The sequence below is a fragment of the Ochlerotatus camptorhynchus genome, unplaced genomic scaffold (assembly GCF_037179485.1).
Source record: "Ochlerotatus camptorhynchus isolate MF236.1 unplaced genomic scaffold, CSIRO-AGI_Acam_v1.1 ptg000265l, whole genome shotgun sequence".
NCBI classification, from domain to species: domain Eukaryota; kingdom Metazoa; phylum Arthropoda; class Insecta; order Diptera; family Culicidae; genus Ochlerotatus; species Ochlerotatus camptorhynchus.
Window position 1 is genome coordinate 681327 of NW_027040755.1, and position 20184 is coordinate 701510.

Here is a 20184-nt window from a genome sequence, read left to right on the forward strand (position 1 = left end):
TGATAGTGAAAGTGGCGGTGGTGATGGGTAATTAACTTCGATTGGACTTGCACAATGGACGACCACACTAGCCACTATCGCTGTCATCGATTCCACGTGCTTTGCTGGCGTGAATTTCCCCGCGGGATGTAATCAAATCACAGGACAACTTAACCAATATCAATCGAATAAATAATGCCGACTTAATTGAGCTCGGTCGGACGAAACTCGGTCCAACCAGTTTCCTCTCGATTTGCGAACAACTGTATACACTAATTGAAATCTTGTTCCTCCCGACTCATTACGTTCTTTCCGGAACTCATGGCTGTTTTCAATTCAGAATTATATGTGTCCAAGGAAATTTATAAATCTGGAATGAATCTGCAATCGAATCCATTGCTTCCTATATAATATGCCTTATAAAACGCGCCTTTACTAGCTACACTAAAGTGAACTCCAGTGAAATATATTTTCCTAAAAATGACCTTGACTGGTTGTTGGTTTCGGTTCAATGTTCGACGTTCAATCGTGCATTACAAAGAGGATTGATTTTCGAGTTTTGTTTTACATATTTTCCTGCGCCGCCGTTGGTAAACCGATTATTTTTTTTTTGCAGTAAATTACTTAAACACTGGGCCGAAGTCATGCTGAAAGGCTTACATTGATATCGCTCTTGAAGTATTCGATGAGTTCCATTCCATGAATTTATCGTTGTGATAATTTCCATTGTTTAATGGCACAGAATTGATGCCGCCAAAACATACCAGGCTTAAAGTTCCTGATTCTGATGGAATTATGGTGGAGGTGAAAATTTATTAATTTTAGTGAAATGATTACTTTAAGGAGACTTTCAGCCCTGGGCTGGTTCGTTTCCTAAAAATGATTACTTGCCGATGACGGCGCTGGCGTTTGAGTGGTAAATGTCAGTGGGGACCACCCTAGCCATCACGATCACCTTAATAGCCAGACGACCAGCAGTACATCCAACCGGAAAATGTAATTTAAGAATATTTTATCACAGACAAACAGACGTAACTCTTCATTGTGTATCTTCGTTCATGCATTTAACGGTTGATTTGAATATTATCAGTTCCGCGAACAACTCGCCGCAGCGCTGGCATCGAATCACTTTGACGTTTCTATATATTCTATAGAACATTTATGCAATATTGTTTACGAGTTAGCGAGCAAGCTTGTTTTCCGCGAGAAGCCAGAGAGATGTCGCTACTGAGGTTATATGTTTTGAGATACTATGTTTTCAAGAACAAGTTTTTCAAAGAGTTACGTCTGTTTGTCTGTGATTTTATGGTGAATCGCCGTGGAAGCTTGTTTTCTTATTAATCTCATTTGCACATTCTAAGAGCACAAATATCGGCTCTCACGAAACATACAATAAGAAAACTGGAACTTAACAGTGCAGCAAACAGGGAAGTCAAATTTCATGAGTGGTGTCGCAACAGTGTCCTAGATTTGTGCTCTAGAAAACTTGAGGTGATAGGCTGCATATCAACCATCATGACGGCCATCATTGGAGTCTTCAGTGAAAGCACCATAATAATTTATACAGAAATCTGTATACATATAGACGGGGCTTAACGGAAGCTTATTGAACTAGCGTTGCAAACTGGGGACAAAAACCTAAAAATATATCAAACTTCAATAACTCCTGTTCGCGCTGAAGGAACTTGATCAAATATAGTCGTACTTACAGGAAAAAGTCCCAGGGATCGAATAGAACTGGTTTCATCTTATAGTACGTTCAGACTACAGAGTTATAACATGTTATAGCGCTAGCTTGATGGTGGTTTCTGTGTTACAATTTTTTTTTTGTTAATTACTTTATTTGTACAGGTTCAATCGAATTAACTTTACAGAGCCAAGTTATCATTTTCTTTATACATTATAAATGTCTTAAATCTAAAATTAAAGGATTTGAACCGATTACTCGCGGTCTTCTCGAGGTTAGTGGATGACAATTGTTTGGATAGGGAGAGGGAAAAGGAGATTTGGAATATGATTTATGATTCAAAAATTTCACTATTTCTAAAACATATACTTAATCCTATCGACGTTATATCAACTCTGTAATTATACAATTATTACAGAAACAAATCTACAAAAAAAAAAAAACACACACACATACAAAATACAAACTAAACACAAGGTTAATCAAACTTACAATCTATGGTTAATATTCTTCAAGAAAACGTATATGAGTTGCATAAACTCCAGATCGCGTCTAGCCAAAATATCCCGAACTGGAGCATTAGGTTGTCTACCTCGAGCCCGAAGGGAATCGTACAACTCGGATCTGACTCCACGGTGCTAAGCACATGACCAAATAATGTGATCTGCGTCCTGGTAACCTTGTCCACATTCACAGAGATTACTGTCCCCCAGCCCAACACGGAACAAGTGAGCGTTTAACGAGTAGTGATTGGACATGAGGCGAGACATCATACGAATGAAGTCTCGACCCACATCCAACCCCTTGAACCAAGGACACTTCGACACCTTAGGGATGATTGAATATAACCATCGTCCCAAACTCCCTTCACTCCATTTATTTTACCAGCTGGCGAGGGACTGTTGACGATAAATGAAGAAAAATTCGTCGTAGGCGATTTGTCGATCGTAAATATCGCCTTCCATAGCGCCCACCTTTGCAAGCGAGTCCGCCTTCTCATTGCCCGCAATCGAGCAATGAGATGGGACCCATGCAAAGGTGATGACAAAAGATCTTAAAGATAAAGCACTTAGAAGCTCTCGTATTTTCATGAGAAAATACGAGGAGTGCTTTACCGGCCTCATGGAGCGAATAGCCTCGACAGAACTGAGACTATCCGTAAAAATAAAATAATGATCTGGTGCAAGTGAGGCGATAGTTTCTAGCGTATAATGTATTGCCGCCAGTTCAGCAACATATACGGAACAAGGAGCATGAAGCATTCGAGAGGCGCTATGAAATTCGTTATAAATACCAAAACCTGCGGACGCCTCTATTAGTGATCCATCTGTGAAGAACTATCTTGCGGAATCAACTTGGCCAAACTTTGCAGCGAAAATTGACGGAGCAATCATGGAACGATGATGCTCTGGGATTCCGCGAATCTCTTGCGTCATGGATAAATCAAAATGAACAGAATTGACGAAGTCGGAGAAGCAAACACGATAGGGATTATGCTGCGAAGGGCTGATATCCTGTGTTATGTACACGTAGTACAATGACATAAAACGAGTTTGAGGGTTCAGCTCAAGAAGCTTCTCAAAGTTTGCAATCACCAGTGGGTTCATAATTTCACAACGGGTGAGGAGCCTGAGGGATAATTCCGAAAACCGATCAGAGAGTGGCAACACTTCGAGACTCATCGTATGAGTCGAGTGCATGCATCCTAACGCGATACGAAGACAGCGATACTGGATCCGTTCCAGTTTGATGATGTTTTTTTTTTTTTTTTTTTAATTCTTTATTTAAGAGATTTTTAGCCTTAGGCTAGTTCATCTCTAAGTTTGATGATGTGTGTTTTAGCCACCGACTGGAAGCAAAAACTACCGTATTCTAAAACCGATAAAATCGTTGTCCGGTACAACGTTAGAAGATCTTGCGGATGGGCTCCCCACCACGTTCCGGTAATTGTTCGGAGAAAATTGATCCTTTGTTGGCATTTTCGTCTCAGATACTCAATGTGGGATCTCCAGGTGCATTTGGAATCGAACCAGACCCCAAGATATTTGAAAGACATGGAATGAGTGATCGGCTTACCCAAAAGTTGAAGCTTCGGTTGTGCTGGGCTATGCTTCCTAGAAAAAACGACCAACTTAGTTTTCTCCGTGGAGAATTCGATACCTAGCTGGATAGCCCAAGTAGACAAATTGTCTAAGGTATCCTGTAAGGGTCCTTGCAGGTCGGGCCCTGTCATAGACACTACTCCGTCATCTGCAAGTTGTCTCAACGTGCAGTTGTCACTTAGACAATTGTCAATTTCTCTGACGTATAAATTATACAGAAGGGGGCTTAAACATGAGCCCTGGGGGAGACCCATGTAGCTAAATCGTGAAGCTGTAGAGTTTCCATGAGAAAAGCTCATATGTTTCTCTGACAGCAAATTGTACAAAAAGTTATTAATTAATGGAGAAAGGCCACAAGCGTGGAGTTTGTCTGAAAGGAGTTCAACCGATACTGAATCAAAAGCCCCCTTAATATCCAAGAAGACAGAAGCCATTTGCTCTTTTTTAGCAAAAGTCAACTGAATTTCAGTGGAAAGCAACGCGAGACAGTCGGTCGTTCCCTTGCCCCTACGGAAACCAAATTGAGTATCTGAGAGTAGGTGGTTCAACTCAGCCCATTTGTCCAGGCGAAAAAGGATCATTTTCTCCAACAATTTTCGAATACACGATAACATCGCAATGGGACGATACGAGTTGTGATCTGACGCGGGTTTTTCAGGCTTTTAATGGCTATAACTCTCGCCCGCCTCCAATCATCCGGAACAATATTAAGCTCCAGGAACTGACCAAACAAGTTCAACATGCGCCTCTTAGCGACGTGTGGGAGGTTCTTCAACAAGTTGAACTTGATTCTATCAGCCCCCGGAGCCGAATTGCCACACGAAAGGAGCGCGAGTGAGAGCTCCAGCATTGAAAAAGGCTGGCTGATCTCGTCTACCGAATTCGTCGTTTCGCGAGGAATCATCTGTGCCGGTACAGAATCAGGACATACTTTTCGCGCGAACTTGAGAATCCAACTATCCGAGTACTCCTCGCTCTCGTTGTTTGAAGACCGGCTACGCATCCTTCGCGCCGCATTCCAAAGCGTATTCATCGACGTTTCGCGCGATAATCCGTCCACGAATTGCCGCCAGTATCCACGTTTCTTGGCTTTGATGAGGCTCTTGAGTTCGCGTTCAAGAGCCGAGTACGCTTCGAAATGTACGGGTGTTCCACGTTTCCGGAAAAGCTTAAACGCGTCGGACTTTTTACGATAAACCTCAGTGCATTGCTGGTCCCACCAAGGGGAAGGAGGTTTCCTACGGAAAGACGTTCCTGGAACCGGCCGAGTTTGAGCTTGAAGCGCACTGTCCAAGATCAGATTGGAGAGGAAGTTATATTCCTCCAACGGTGGAACTTTGACAACAACTGAAACTTTGATCGGCAAGTGATCACTACCGTGGGGATCTTGGATCACATTCCACGTGCAATCCAACGATAATGAGTTAGAGCAAAGTGTGAGGTCTAATCTACTTCCATTCGAGGATGGGCCAGCCAAACGTGTTACTTCTCCATTGTTAAGAATTGTCATATTAAAGCTGTCGCAGAGGTCATATATCAAAGTAGAACGGTTGTCATCATACAGTTCCCCCTAGCCTGTACCGTGGGAATTAAAATCTCCCATAATCAACCGTGGAGCAGGAAGTACTGAACAGATATCTGAAAGTTTTTTTGCGATTAACAACGGCTCTAGGAGGAATATAAACAGAAGCAATACAAAGGCTCTTACCTTTAATAATAGCCTGACATGCGACAACTTCAATACCTGGAAATTGTGGAAGATTCACTCTATAGAAGGAATGGCACTTTTTGATCCCCAAAAGTACCCCTCCTCCACGCGAATCCTCACGATCCAGTCGAATAATGTTAAAATCATAAAAAGGAAGAGAGCCAAGTTTCACAAACAGCAAATGCATCACAATCATTATTGTGAATTAAAAACTTAAAAGAATCTAATTTAGGAATGAGACTTCGACAATTCCACTGTAGAACAGTGATCAAATCCCCGACCTCGTTTGGAAAATTATCCATCGAAGGAAATGATTGCTGCAATGAGGGGCCACTTCAATGTCAATTGCTTCAAGAGGGTCTTCACAGAAGGAAGCATTGCCAGAACAATGCTTTTGAGAGGATCAGAAATATTGAGGTACTTGAGAATATCGTCCACAATTTTATCAAATGAGAACAACCCGGATGAAGAAGGGGCTTCTGTTCTTAAAAATGGGCCATCAGGGGTTTTTGATGTCCCCGGGAGAGATGGAAAATTCTGGTTATAGTCAGTTCTGCGGAAACCAGGAGGAGTTGAAACTTCCTTTTTTCCATCACTCCTTGATTTGGGCAAGCTGATTTGGGGTTCCTTATCTGCAACTTTCCGCGAACGGATGCGTTTTCGTTTCCGTGCAGAACCTTCCGGAAGACTGAAAGAAACTCCCTCCTCAGCCAAGTCAGAGTCAGACTCGTCATCAGACAAAACAGCAAAGGGATTTTTGTCGTTGGTTGATGGTGTGGCTGTTTTTAGTATTGCTGCAAAAGACTGCCTGGAACGCTCCTTAAGAGAGCGTTCTAGTTTTTCCCCGCGTTGTTTGTACGCCGGGCACGATGAGAGACCATGAGGAGTTCCCTTACAGTACACGCATTTTGGTGCAGTGACTGTGCAGGCGCCATCCTCGTGCTTCTCCCCGCATTTGGAACAGCGTGCCTTGCTGCCACAGTGAGAGGCCGTATGTCCCAACTGTTTGTAGTTTTGGCAGTTTATGACCCGAGGAACGAGTCTGTGGGGGTAAAGCTCTTTTTACCCTCGCTGAATGATACTGAGTTCAGCTTCTGGACTTCCAGTATCTCAACCGTGGGAAGCAAGGGGTTCTTGAAACGGCCAACCGCTTGCTTCGCCAAGATCTCGGGGGTCAGACTCGCTTCGGTGACCACACCTTCGATCTCCACATTACGAGCTGGGATGTACACTCTATACTCGAGTGTAAAGAGCTGGGAGGCAGCAATCTCGTTAGCTTGTTTCAGGTTAGAGACAACAACGCGAAGTTTATTGTACCTCACCTTCGAGATTTCGGCCACGGCCGAGAACCGCTTCGTCAGATAATGAGTAATTTGCATTACATTCAAAGGTTTCTTTTTGGGCTGAAAGTAAACAACCCATGGGCCAGTCGAGTCTTCTGGGTAGGCTCGCGATCGGGGGCTTATCTGTCCCTGTCCATTACCAGACTGAGATGACGAACCAGGGATGGCATCAACTGATTTCTGGGATGACAGACGTTTTCGACCCTTCTTGCTATCGTGTGGCAAAGTGGTGTCATCTTCTGACAAAACGTCCATTTCGTCTTCCGACAAAATGTCCATTTTGCCGTACTAGTGGGAGCGAAAAACGCTCTACCACTGCAACGATAATCAAAATTACTCTGACACAATACACGAGAAAAAAAAAATACTAACACAGAAACACAAACTTAAAAATTAACTGATGGGAGAAAGAAAGAATCAAGAACAAAAACTTATCTGATAATCCTATACTACTACCACCGAGCGTTTACACAGCAGCAGCGGAGCGACGCGCAGCTTGGATGATCTTCGATCCGCGTGTGCGGGCGGTCTTCGTTGGTGTGTGCTTGTATGAAGCTCGGCACTCAGCTGAACACACGATGATGGATGAGCGGTTTAAATGTGGAGGCAGATGCTGACACTCGATGACGATGATCCGTGTGCAGGTATGTGTTACCACGCACCGATGGTGCGCAAAATGGTTGGCGAATTGGCAATCGCAAAAACAATTTCCCTTCCGATGATGCCGAAAACACACTTTCTTCTCATAACAAAAAAACTCACTTTTTTATAAATTTATCGGGAATTATGCCAGGAATCACTAAGCGAGAAAAAACTGATTATTTACGTCAGATAATAGCGAGAAAACTTCCAAATTAACGGAGCGCGAAACAAGTCGACCGTACTTCTTGCTAGGACGCAGTGGGATGGTTACAATTATTTGACAACCGTTATAACATGTCCAGTCTGCACAGCGTTTTAAGCAGGATAGTGCAAGTTGGGGTTTAAGGTGATTTTTAGTGTGTTGGCAACATCATCAATCAAATAATATTTACGGCTCTAATAAGCTTTCAATATGAGAGCGTGTTAGTGGGAATCCGACGAAAATAAATAACAAATCGCTGTCAAACTCATTTTGACATATCTAATTCCATACATTTTTTAGATTAGTCAGAGGAAAATAAGAAACAACTTTACACGGCGATGCTCCCGCTAGTATGCCTGCATTTAACGTCACTAATCTCTATAGAGGACAAAAAGGTATCAAATTTCCTCATTGGGTTTAAAATGCCGAGAATCCTACCACGCTTGCTATGACGGGTCATGAAGTATATAAGCGTAAACTTGAAGAACTACAATGACACACATTTGCTTCGGCGCGGCCATCGATCTGTCTTTCCGTTGATTTACCGTTAAATCATGCTTCTTCCGATGAAGTGCCATGCCAATAAATAATATAAACATTGCCATCTGTCATCTGGTGTGTATTAAACTCTATTTACCCATAGATATTTACATACTTTTAGATGAATAGTTGTAAAGAATACTAAAGTCCATGTGACATATCGAAATTGAACGAAATTAAGTATGGCACCTTTCTAGATTACTATCATACGACCGATACAGTAATTATCTTAAATGTAAGTATCGATCAAAAAAGATTTTTAAATGTATACATCGAAATCAAGAAACTTAAAAGTGTAGAATTATTACCGATATCTTTATTCTTATCTAAAGAACTTTGAAGATGTTTCAAGAATGGTTGGTCTGGAGTGACCGTTTGCCGTAACGACCTTCGGTCTAATAATCCGGCATCGTGAATATTTCTTTTGTTAGTATATTTTGAGATGCAAATACAGAGAACTTTCGAGTTGAGGGAATGAAATCACAATGACAGAAGCCGTAAAATTAATTTTTACTATGGTTCTATAACTCGATATCGAGTTAGTGGACATCTAGTTGTGGAGAGTTAACTGCATTTTTTTTAGACCACAAATTTATATACCGCGTAATGGTAAACCGCGATATAGTATAAACCGCAAATATGATAACCGCGAAATGGTGCAGACCGCAAAACGGTAGCCCGCGAAATGTTTCATTACGGGTACGACTGAAAATCGTTGCAATATTTCTCGCTGGCATCACTGGCCTCGCTATGTCACTAATGTCGCTAATGACGTCGGAAGTCGCTAGTCTAGAGTAGTGCTCGCACCACTATAGAATCGTCCTATTTGAATCGCCCTATGGTGGTCCGCATCATCATTAATCTGGCAACACTAGTGAGTATCTTTCCATTGAGGTAAAGACCCAGATCAGCCCTGGGACCTTGTAGTATTCACACTGCCACAAAGTTTTGCCAGGAATTTAAAGTATTACGTGTATTCATATTCTTCTTACAGTCTGTCCTTATTAAACCTGTCCTGCAGTAATCATTGCTAGGGCAACCCAGAGTCCTTATTCTATTTCATCCTACTTATTCTGGGTTTTATACCCGTAATCTCGGCTTCAGTTTTCAGCAGAAACTGCGGTGACTGAACCGGGACCGGTCTGCTAAAATAAAATATTTAATCTGATTCGAGTACCCTACCCGGTGATAAACAACCAAACGCTGCCAGCATAAACACCGAGGAGGAAAATAAATGACAACCCACTTGATGATGATGGTGGTGGTGGCCATCGGTCGGTCGGTGGTACTAAGTACTCCGCTGTGCCAACGACGACGACCATCCAATTTGCAATCGTTTTTTTTCCCACGCACATCCGGCTGAAGCTTTTCCCGAAATTGCATTCATCCCTTTTTCTGAAATTGCTCTTTCCCGCCAAAAAATTACAACCAATTAAGGCGGCATTGTTCTACATTTTCACGACGCTGGGATTATCCGGCGTACTTAATCGAGGAATTTAAATTTCAGTCAATGAGTGCAATCGATTATTGAATGAGCAAAATGGTTAGGGATTGGTGCAATTTGGCATTGAGCTGGAATGGCATAAATCATCTCACTCGCGTTCGTGGTATGTATATTTATAGCCGCAGTCCAACCCCTAGGAAATTTTCTGCATTTTACGCTATTTTTCACGGGCGCGCGGAGGAACTCTTTACTGGCAAGTTTATTGCCGTCTGCTTTCACTTCCCCTCGGAGCTCGCCTCTCGTATACCTACAGCCGGAACTTGTTTATTAGCACCGAACACCATCAACCAATCCAAGAACAACAGGTTGCATTCGGTCTCGGTTGGTATTGTATGCAGGTTCGGTTCGTGTTGGAAAACACAATTAGGTTACAAAGGAAGCAAAATGAATTATGTCGAAATCGATAATAAAAACCATTTTCAATTGCAACTATTGTGCAACCTAGTTCTAGCTAAGGCCACAATCATACAGAATAGAAGGAAGTGTTTCATTCGCTAAACATTGGCAGTAACAGGAAATTTATTATCTCTCACAAACAAAGCAAATTGCTAGTGCTATATGTATCTAGGTATGCGGTGAAGGTCGCGGCTGCGAAGAAGGCCATTAGACAACTGCCGCACTCTGTTTAGTCAATGTTATTTTTCCAAGGGACGGGATTGATGAACATCTTGGAGATGGAACCCCGAAAGCTGTCGATTCCCTGGTTCAGTGGTACCGGTTTCGGCTTCGATGAAGACGACTTCAGCCAACCCTCGTAGAATAGCTTCGAAACATACTGCCGTTCCTGTTTGAGTTCTTCTTGCATTCGTTGCTCCGCTAGCTGGCGGAGTTTTCTATCTGAAATTGATGATGATGGTTGGATAAGCTTTTGACAAATATTCTTACAAATTCTATCTCACCTTCCTCCAGTTGCTTTACTCGATTCTTCCAAGCCTTGAAAGTTGTTTCACTTACTTCATTTGGTATCCACTTCTTCCTGACTTTCTCATTCCCGTTTTCTGCTTGGTTTTTCATCTTCTGCGTCTCCAGTTCCTTACGCTCCATCCATCGTTTCAACTTCTCTTCACTTTCCTGCCTTCGCTTTTCTTCTGCAAGTTTCTTCTTAATTTCATCGAGTTTCTTTCGCTTGAGTTCTTTCTCTTTTCGCTTGCACTCGGCTTCACTGTTGCACAAAAAAATATTGTTCTTTATCAATCACCGGAATGAAATGAAGTCTTCTTACTTTTTAGCCTCCAACCAATTTTGGTACGCTTCCGGGTCATATTCTTTACGTTTGGGTAAAAGTTTCGCAATAAGGGTGCTGCTACTTGAATCCGAGTTCTGAAAACATTCGGCATGTTAGAGGGAGTAGAAAACATTGACTAAAATTGAATGGTTGTATTACATAATCATCTCCAACCAGTCCACTCCATGATTTCAGAGTTCCATCGGTCAGGTTTGATACGATGGAACACGAATCAGTATCCTCTGCTTCACTTTCTTCCGAGCTGCTCCGATCCTTGGAGATGAATATGGCGTTGTTGACTCGACTGAAATGGAAAGTTCTACGACAGGTTTCGAATTTAAGTCAATTGAACTTACCGGATATTTTCATTGAAATCGCGATTGGATGACTGGAACAGGCTCTCCATTATGCTGTTGCGATTTAACTTTTGTCCACTTTACAGATGTTGAACAGTTTTGAAAAGTGTCTGGTTGAAAGTGATTGTTTTTCATAGCCTACTTTGCTTACGGATCCAACCTACATTATTTTAAACTACGCAAACATTATTGTAAATTACCCAGTTGAGTAAAAAAGTAACTCGATGTTGTTCAATCTTAAATTATTAGGTAAATTGTAGTATTTTGCAAATATATTAAAATTGAATTCAAACTACAATACTTAAGAAGAATGAAATTACTGTCAGTTTTTCATAGTCCAATCCAACCGTATTAAAAATCGCCTATCGATATACTTCTAAATAATAATGCATCAATCGAAATGAAATTTGCTTATGCAAATAAGATGTCACAAATTTGCAAATTTAAAAAATTAAATCGCGAAGAAGATTTTCTCGAAGTGAAGTGTGCGAATTTAAGCGAGGTCGTGAAGTAGTTTTTAAAGTAAGCTAGAAAAAGTAACATGGTTTCATTTCTTTCAATTAGTTCTTTCTATAGTCGTTCAATAGTGATTCATAATGTGTGCGTAGTAGACCGATGCAAAATATGAAATTTTCGCTCCACAGTGCTTAAACGGCTCCAAATTGGGTCCTGCTTAGCCTCCCAACATTTGAACTACTTTAGTAAGAAACTGACTTGGCACAAACCATTTCAAGTTTATATGGGAATTACTATGGGAAAACTTATGTTTTTGTTCATATCTATCTAACAATTCACCACATCAATATGCTTTTGAAAATGGTAGCAGTGATTGTAGTAAATTTTCTCAGCTACAATTTGGTTCAAAACCACTTTTCAATCAAATGTAAGGAACAAAAGTTATTAATGATACAAGTCACTGATGTCTTATGATTATGCTCATTTTACTGTTCAGCAGGCAACATTGGTGTTTCTGGCGCGAAGAATAGAGCACAAATATCATGGCTACTATGTCACACTGCAGAATACAGTGTTGCCCACAGAACAGCTGCCTGATCATGCCATAAGATTATCAATCTCTTAAACAATTAACAACAATTTAATTAGACATTTGGCTGAAAAACGATATTCGGCAAAGTTGTAGCTTAGGAAATTTCCCGTAAGAATAGTTATAGAAATTTTCGAAAAAAGCAATATGGAAAATGGGTAGAAGATAATGAACAAAAAGTTAAGTTTTCCCATAGTAATTTCTATACAAACTTCGAATAGCCAGTTTCTTACCAAATGAGTTTAAATGTTGGGAGGCTAATCAGGACCTGATTTGAAACCATTTGAGCACTGTGGAGCGAAAATTTCAAATTTTGCATCAGTCTGGGAATAGGTGGGTTCCGCTGTGTTTAGTTAATTGAGCTCAATCTGGCAGGATCGGTCCTAATTTCTTATCAAGTAATCTTCTTGGACTCGCTCTTTGTGGGAGTCTCATCCAGGCGAACATAACGCGACGTGCAGTCTCCGTAAGGAATGGCGCTTAAGCTGCTAGTTTTTGACGGACCGACCCGTGCCGGCTACAACTTTAAACAATACTATAACAGATATAGTGAAAGTGAAGGTGATACAATAGTAGTAGAATTAAAAGGGAAAACAACGTATTAAGGTATATAAGACATAAATTGGTCATGAGAAAAATCGCTTCAAAAATAATGCTGCAAAACAACCTTCCCTACCTTGATGGATATCATGTTGCCAACACATTGTCATCATTGAGCCATCGTATCTTGGCCACCTGCCTGCACCGGATGATAGTCAGGATCTGGGAAACAGAACAGCTACCGGAGGAGTGGAAGGAGGGGGTAATCTGCCCCATTCACAAGAAAGGCGACCATTTGGAATGTGAGAACTTCAGAGCGATCAACATTTTGAATGCCGCCTACAAAGTGCTATCCCAGATCATGTTCCGTCGTCTATCACCTAAAATGACCGAGTTCGTGGGAAGTTATCAAGCCGGCTTCATTGACGGCCGATCGACAAACGGACCAGATCTTCACCGTACGGCAAATCCTCCAGAAATGCCGTGAATACCAGGTCCCAACGCATCATTTGTTCATCGACTTTAAGGCGGCATACGACAGTATCGACCGCACAGAGCTATGGAAAATCATGGACGAGAACGGCTTTCCTGGGAAGCTGATCAGACTGATCAAAGCAACGATGGACGGTGTGCAAAACTGCGTAAGGGTTTCGGGTGAACTATCCAGTTCATTCGAATCGCGCCGGGGACTGCGCCAAGGTGACGGACTCTCATGCCTACTCTTCAACATTGCTCTAGAAGGTGTAATGCGACGAGCCGGGCTCAACAGCCGGGGTACGATTTTCACGAAATCCGGTCAATTTGTGTGCTTTGCGGACGACATGGACATTATCGCAAGAACATTTGGAACGGTGGCAGAACTATACACTCGCCTGAAACACGAAGCAGCATAGGTCGGATTGGTGGTGAGTGCGTCAAAAACAAAGTACATGCTAGTAGGCGGAACCGAACATGACAGGATTCGTCTAGGAAGTAATGTCACGATAGACGGGGATACTTTCGAGGTAGTGGAGGAATTCGTTTACCTTGGATCCTTAATGACGGCTGACAACAATGTGAGTCGTGAAATACGAAGGCGCATCATCAGTGGAAGTCGTGCCTACTACGGGCTCCAGAAGAAACTACGGTCAAAAAAGATTCACCCCCGGACCAAATGTACCATGTACAGAACGCTAATAAGACCGGTGGTCCTCTATGGACACGAGACATGGACTATGCTCGAGGAGGACCTGCAAGCACTCGGAGTTTTCGAGCGACGTGTGCTAAGGACGATCTTCGGCGGTGTGCAGGAGAACGGTGAGTGGCGGCGAAGAATGAACCACGAGCTAGCTGCACTCTACGGCGAACCCAGCATCCAGAAGGTGGCCAAAGCCGGAAGGATGCGGTGGGCAGGGCATGTTGCAAGAATGCCGCACAACAACTGTCGATGCAGGATTCGATGAGCTGCCCACCCTGTCAACCGACGTTTCCAAAGGCTGTTAAAGCGTCGCTGCAATAATATTGACAGACGTCAACGCTGGTGGCTCGAGCTGTCAACGGCAGCGACAGTGAAACGGGGAAGAATATTTCTTTTTGGATAAAAGTTCGCGGCGTGGTCGGTAGTGTTTCTTACCGCTACAGTTAAAATTATTTTACTGTTATATTACTTGTATTAGGGAGTGCTGGAGTTTATTAAAATCTAGTAAAGGAGGTAAAAAGTTCAAACTATTAAATCTAAACTTAAAACGAAACTAATTCTAAACTCCTAGGACCTAGAAGCTAACCTAAAACTTAAAGCGCAGGGAGAGGCCACACGCTACAAAGAATCACCAAATTTGTGAGTAAAATGAAAATTATTATAATGATGTATCTAATGAAATAAAATAATTGCAGTGAAGCAAACGTTAAAGCAAAAGGCTTTCAGAAACGATTCTATGACCTTTCCCCCACCTGCGCGGACAACAACCCTGCAAAGTTGGTGTTCGCTACTGATCGGGTTGGCACAAGAAGGCGTGGAGCGCAGAGAGCACGATGGGCGGACCAGGTAGAGCGTGATTTAGCGAGCATTGGGCATGACCGAGGATGGAGAGCGGCAGCCGCAAACCGAGTATTGTGGCGTACTATTGTTGATTATGTATTATCGAAGACAACAAATCAAGAAGACTGGCGACTCTTCCATTTTATCATACGAACGCTATGAAATAGGTACAATCGCGTCATCTGCCGCTCAAAGGTAAATGCTTCGAACGAATTTGATAGCAAAGATTACATCCTCAGACGAAGGGTTTGTGTATTTGCTCATTTTCTATGCGTTGCTTCCACCTTCACTCAAGCGCAGCGCTACTGTATCTGTCGCTTGGATTCTGGCAAAGTTGCCAGTCTTCTTGATTTGTTGTCTTCGGTATTATCTTAAATGTGATGTTGTACAAATAAATGTAATGTATCTAGGCTTCATTTTGAATTGAGCAATTTTCTGATATAAAGAAGTCAGTTTGATTTTGCACAAAGCCGTTTTTCAGTTTTTGGTCAGCAAATGGTTTTCTTTTCTTTTGACCGAAGTAAAAAAGGTTGCTAAATACGAAAGTCATGACCACAATATCAGCTTCAATCGACAACATTGATGCGACGAAGGGACTGCTAGCTTTATTTTTCTGTTGAAGTCGAGTAGCTTCGCAGCATTTTATCACCTCAGTCGGCGTCTACAAACAAATTTTCAATCGTTTGTCTCCCTTTCTCCCGTCGCTTCATTCGTCTTTCTTTCAAGCTTCAGTGAAACGGACGAGTGAAAGAGCGCTCGACTTTGATAGTTTCGTCTTTCATGAAACACATCAACAAGAAGAGTACACGTAAAGGCCTGTATAGAGATCGAAGCGAAACGATAATCTCATACAAAATACTAAATTTTTCACCAGCGTGAAAAACGCAATTGGCAAATTCTTCACTTCGCTTTGAACTGTAAACAGATACGAACCAGCGAAATCTAATGTTGTGGATCGCATTTTTTTCGCTTACGTTAATTTTTTTTCGCGCATGCAGCGCTCGCGAAAAGAGCAGCAGCTAAGCGAAAAGTTGACGTTTCGGGAGAGCGTATCTGTCAGATTTTCACTTCACCGGAGGTGTAAACTGATCGATTTCGTTTCACATGAACTGTAAACTGCGAAAAAAGGAAACTGCAAAATGTTCCACACACATTTTTTCACAACCTTTTTCGCTAGCGAAATTTCATGATTTTTCGCGTGCTTCAAATTTCGTTTCGCTTCGATCTGTATACTAGGCGTAATATTATGTTTAATATATCCGAGGGGGACGACACATCAAAATGTCAATTCAAGATGCTCAAAAAATCCTTGTGTGAGATCAATCTTCGAAATCTCATCTTCGAAAAATCTTCTTTCATTTCTCGCATCTACTCGCGTCTACCGATGCAGCGCATGATTTTGCAGGAAATCTTGAGAATCGTCATCAATCTTCATTCTTTCTACTCAGCGTGCACGTAGCTTGCCACAGCAAAACACAACCATTCTTCGAATTTATCTTCCATCCACATATTTATCTAAGGCTGTGAACCATTTGCCGAGTTAAATTTAACTCGTGGTTAAAAGTGACATTTCGAAAGTTATTTCTTATGTTCGAAAATCCCCGTGCTGTCGATCGACCGGTTTTCGAGCCACGGTCGTCAAAATTTAACTTCTTGTCTGTCAGAAATAACCATGCTCGGATAGCAGGGTTAATCGATAACTATCCATCTGTCAAATTTTAACCAAAAGTTAAAAAAATCCACCAAATGGTTCAGAGCCTAAAAAACAAAAACTATCGAAAATGGTACGTAACCCATATTAAACAAGTTGACTGAGGAGTGACAGTGTCATTTTTTTTTTTTTTTAATTCTTTATTTAAGAGATTTTTAGCCTTAGGCTAGTTCATCTCTAGTCAGTTGTTGAGGTCTCAGAAGGAGAACCTCCTACGGAGTTGTTGGACATAGTAGGCTTAAAATGAGTTTCTCCTGACAATGCCTGGGGGGAACACCTTCATGAGGGCCAGAAGACTCATCCCATGTGATGCCCCTCCGGCTGCTGAGGCTGTAAGGTGACAGCTCTCCTGGCTCTTCACGAAGACGACAACAAGTTCAAAATGAATAACACAAAACTGAACGAGACGACACCGTGACGAGGTCCAAAGGCTCATCCCGTGCGGTGCCGTCCCGACAGTCAGAAGAAATTAAACATATAAACAAATGAACGAGTATACAAACGAATATAACAGCTATGGCTTTCCTAGATCTCATGGTATAGGTTAGCTTCCCTGAGGAAAACTAGCAGGGCGTCTGCAGCGGCTGAATCCTCTCCGAGTAGGTTCTGGATGCTGGAGGTGATCTCATAGGATTCCCTGAGGTCCTGGAATTCAGGACAGATGCAGAGGACGTGTTCAACGGTGGCCGGGAGATGGCAGATGGCACAGCTTTTGCGGAAGGGACCTCCGCCGCCGAAATTATAGTAAAACCGACAGTGGCCAGTCCTCAGCCTTGAGAGCACTCTCTGATCCCGGAGGTTTGGGAGGTCCGTCCATGCCTCCGTGGTTCCTTTGATCTTCCGGATGAAAGGCTCTCGAGTGCTGAACCACTGGTCGGCCCAGGCTTTCTGTACGGTTGTTTTGATCCATCGCCGGAGATCTGGAAGGGGGACTTTGTCCGTGAATCTCGGACCCGCCGGTCCAGTTCCAGCAAGTTTGTCTGCTGCTTCATTACCAGGTATTCCGCAATGACTGGGGATCCATGTAAAAATGGTGCTGCTCGGGGCGTATTCGATGGTAGCTTGAATCCACGGGTGGGTGGGAACTGCTGAAGCTAGCTCTTGGATAGCACTGAAGGAATCAGTTAGTATTACGATTGGCTGGTTTGCTGGTGACGTGGCCGCATGGAAGATTGCGGCCGCTTCGGCCGAGTAAACGGAGCATTGTTGTGGTAAGCTGCTGCTAGCGAGTATGCCACTTCCGGATACTCCGATGCCAACGCCCGTGTTGGATCGGGAACCATCGGTGTACCGGTGAGTGTGTTCGGCGTAATGGGTTCGGAGGCGTTCGATTACTGTGCGACGGAGGGCCGCGGAGTTGTCTCCTGCTTTAAATCGATTTTTTATGTGATAGTCAATATGAATGCTGGAAGAGAGCCAGTTCTTCTCTCCGTTCCAGTGGGTCCTAGCCACTGGGGGGAGGTCAATGCTGGCGATCGTCTGCAGGATTCTGTCCCCCTCGTCGAGGAGGAAGATTCTGCCGTTTCCTGCTGTCTTGGCGGCGAAGGATGCAGCTTTGAAGATGGTAGCGTTAATGATGCGGTACCGAAAGGGTAGAACCCCTGCTTCAACACAAGCGGAATCAGCGGGGGTGGAAGGTAGAAGGCCAGAGATTATCCTGATGCTGCTGTTGAAGGTTGGACCGAGGATCTCAACCTGCTTCTCAGAGTTGATACACGTGAGCTCTGTTCCATACAGCAGCCTGCTATCGATGATAGCTTGCGCTACCCGGAAGCGAACTGCCCGATTATTAGTGCGATGGGGCCTGGAGATGGTCCGGATCAGGTTAACTCTGCTTCGGCAGTCTTTTTTGACCTGGTTGAAGTGCGGCACGAAGGAGAGGGTGCGGTCCACAAGTACCCCCAGGATACGAATGGATTTCTTGATGGGGATAGCCTGGTCGCCAATCTTAATGGCGGTCCCGTTGACCCGGTGTCTTGAAGGGCAGACGTGGCATCTGATGCTTTTTTTGGCAGAGAGCTGATAACCGGCAGTTTGGGCCCATTTTACTACGGCTGAGACCGCGGCTTGCGTGAGGTTCCGGGTGCGTGTTGTGGTGGGCCCCGTTACCACGATGAGGACATCGTCGGCGTACACAAAGATGCGGATGTTCTTTGGTAACTGGCGGAAGATTCCGTTCATCGCGATAAGGAAGAGTGTGACGGAGATCACTGATCCCTGGGGGACCCCCGTTTCCTCCTGAAAGCTCCTGGATTTGGCATTTCCGATAGCAACATGGAAAATACGGTCAGTGAGGAAGTTCCGAACGAAGTGGACCATGTGTCCGTTAAGTCCCCAGCTGACGAGTTTGGCAAGTACAGCCGGAGTCCAGGTCCTGTTAAAAGCCTTAGAGATGTCTAGTGAGACCATTTCAGTGTGGTGTCCCTGGTCGAAGGCGTCTTTCAGCACGTCTCCCAGTGTGGCGAAATAGGTGACCTAAAGGCGTGTTGTCGATGGTCGAGAAGATTGTTGGTCTCCAGGAATGTCCTGAGTCTGCGATTAACCATCCGCTCGAAGACCTTGCTCATGCAGGAAGTGAGTGCGATGGGCCGGAACTTCGTCGTGTCCTTCGTGTTTTCACTCGTCTTCGGGATTGGAATAACCAGGCTCTCCCTCCAGGATGCTGGATAGGAGTCGGTGGTCCAGAGCTTGTTGAACAGGTCGAGCATCAGGACTTGCCCTTCGATCGGTAGGTGTGATAGTAGGGGGTACCCGAGTTCGTCGGGACCCGCTGATTTCCCCTTGCTCTTGCTGAGTGCAAATTTCAGCTCCTCCCATGAGAAAACCCCATTTATCCTGGTGTTATTGTTATCATTCGGAACGTTGAAGTTACCTATGGAGGTCGGTGTGGCGTTGTTGCGGCGACGGAAGTTCTCGCTGTATCCGGGAATAGCCGAAAGCTCCGCGAAGTATTTGCCTAACTCATCGGCTACGGCTGTTGGCTCTGATACGGTGATGCCACCGGACTGCACTTGCAGTGGGGCTGAACGTCTCTTTCCGCTTAGCGCATTTACCCGGTTCCAAATGTCTGCCGAGGACTGGGAAGCGTCGATGCTGTCGAGAAAGTTCGTCCAGCTCTCTTGCTTGGCACTTCGAATCGTTTTCCGGCATTGGATGTGAAGTTCACGGTAACGTTCGAGGATGCCGTCTCTGTCAGGGTCGTCTGGTCTAGTCTTTCTCAACTTACGGAGGGCCTTTCGTCGGGCCTTCACCGCTGCCTTGGTTTCGTCGGACCACCATCTGAGAGCCTTCCGTCCGGGGATGCTGCTGGTTTTGGGTATTGAGGCGACGGCTGCTTCGAGGATTAGTTTCGTAAGGTCGGGGATATTGCCTGGATTCTGCTCCTGGATACCGGTGAGAATGGCGTTCCTGTACACCTCCCATTCGGCTTTGTCATACATCCAGCGTGGTCTACGGGTGGTTTCTGGGGCTGTGGCAGATGAGAGTTGGATCTGGATCGGGTAGTGATCGCTGCCGTACAGGTCAGCGTTGGAACACCACGTAACCTTTCCAGCCATGGAACGGCTGACCGTAGAAACATCGA

General features: G+C 43.8%; 2 protein-coding genes across 4 annotated transcripts in view; one reads left to right on the forward strand and one right to left on the reverse strand.

Annotated features, from left to right (window-relative positions):
- Window positions 1-20184, forward strand: part of SerT (Serotonin transporter) — a 103296-nt gene that overhangs the window by 21337 nt on the left and 61775 nt on the right. The gene's annotated exons all lie outside the window — the stretch shown is intronic.
- On the reverse strand, window positions 10306-11099 carry LOC135705257 (coiled-coil domain-containing protein 34-like). The gene is made up of 4 exons (XM_065226881.1): window positions 11092-11099; window positions 10930-11013; window positions 10607-10869; window positions 10306-10544 (listed from the first exon to the last, which is right to left on the reverse strand). Exons 1-4 carry the CDS (start codon window positions 11097-11099, stop codon window positions 10333-10335), a joined length of 567 nt encoding a protein of 188 aa, XP_065082953.1. The 3' UTR covers window positions 10306-10332.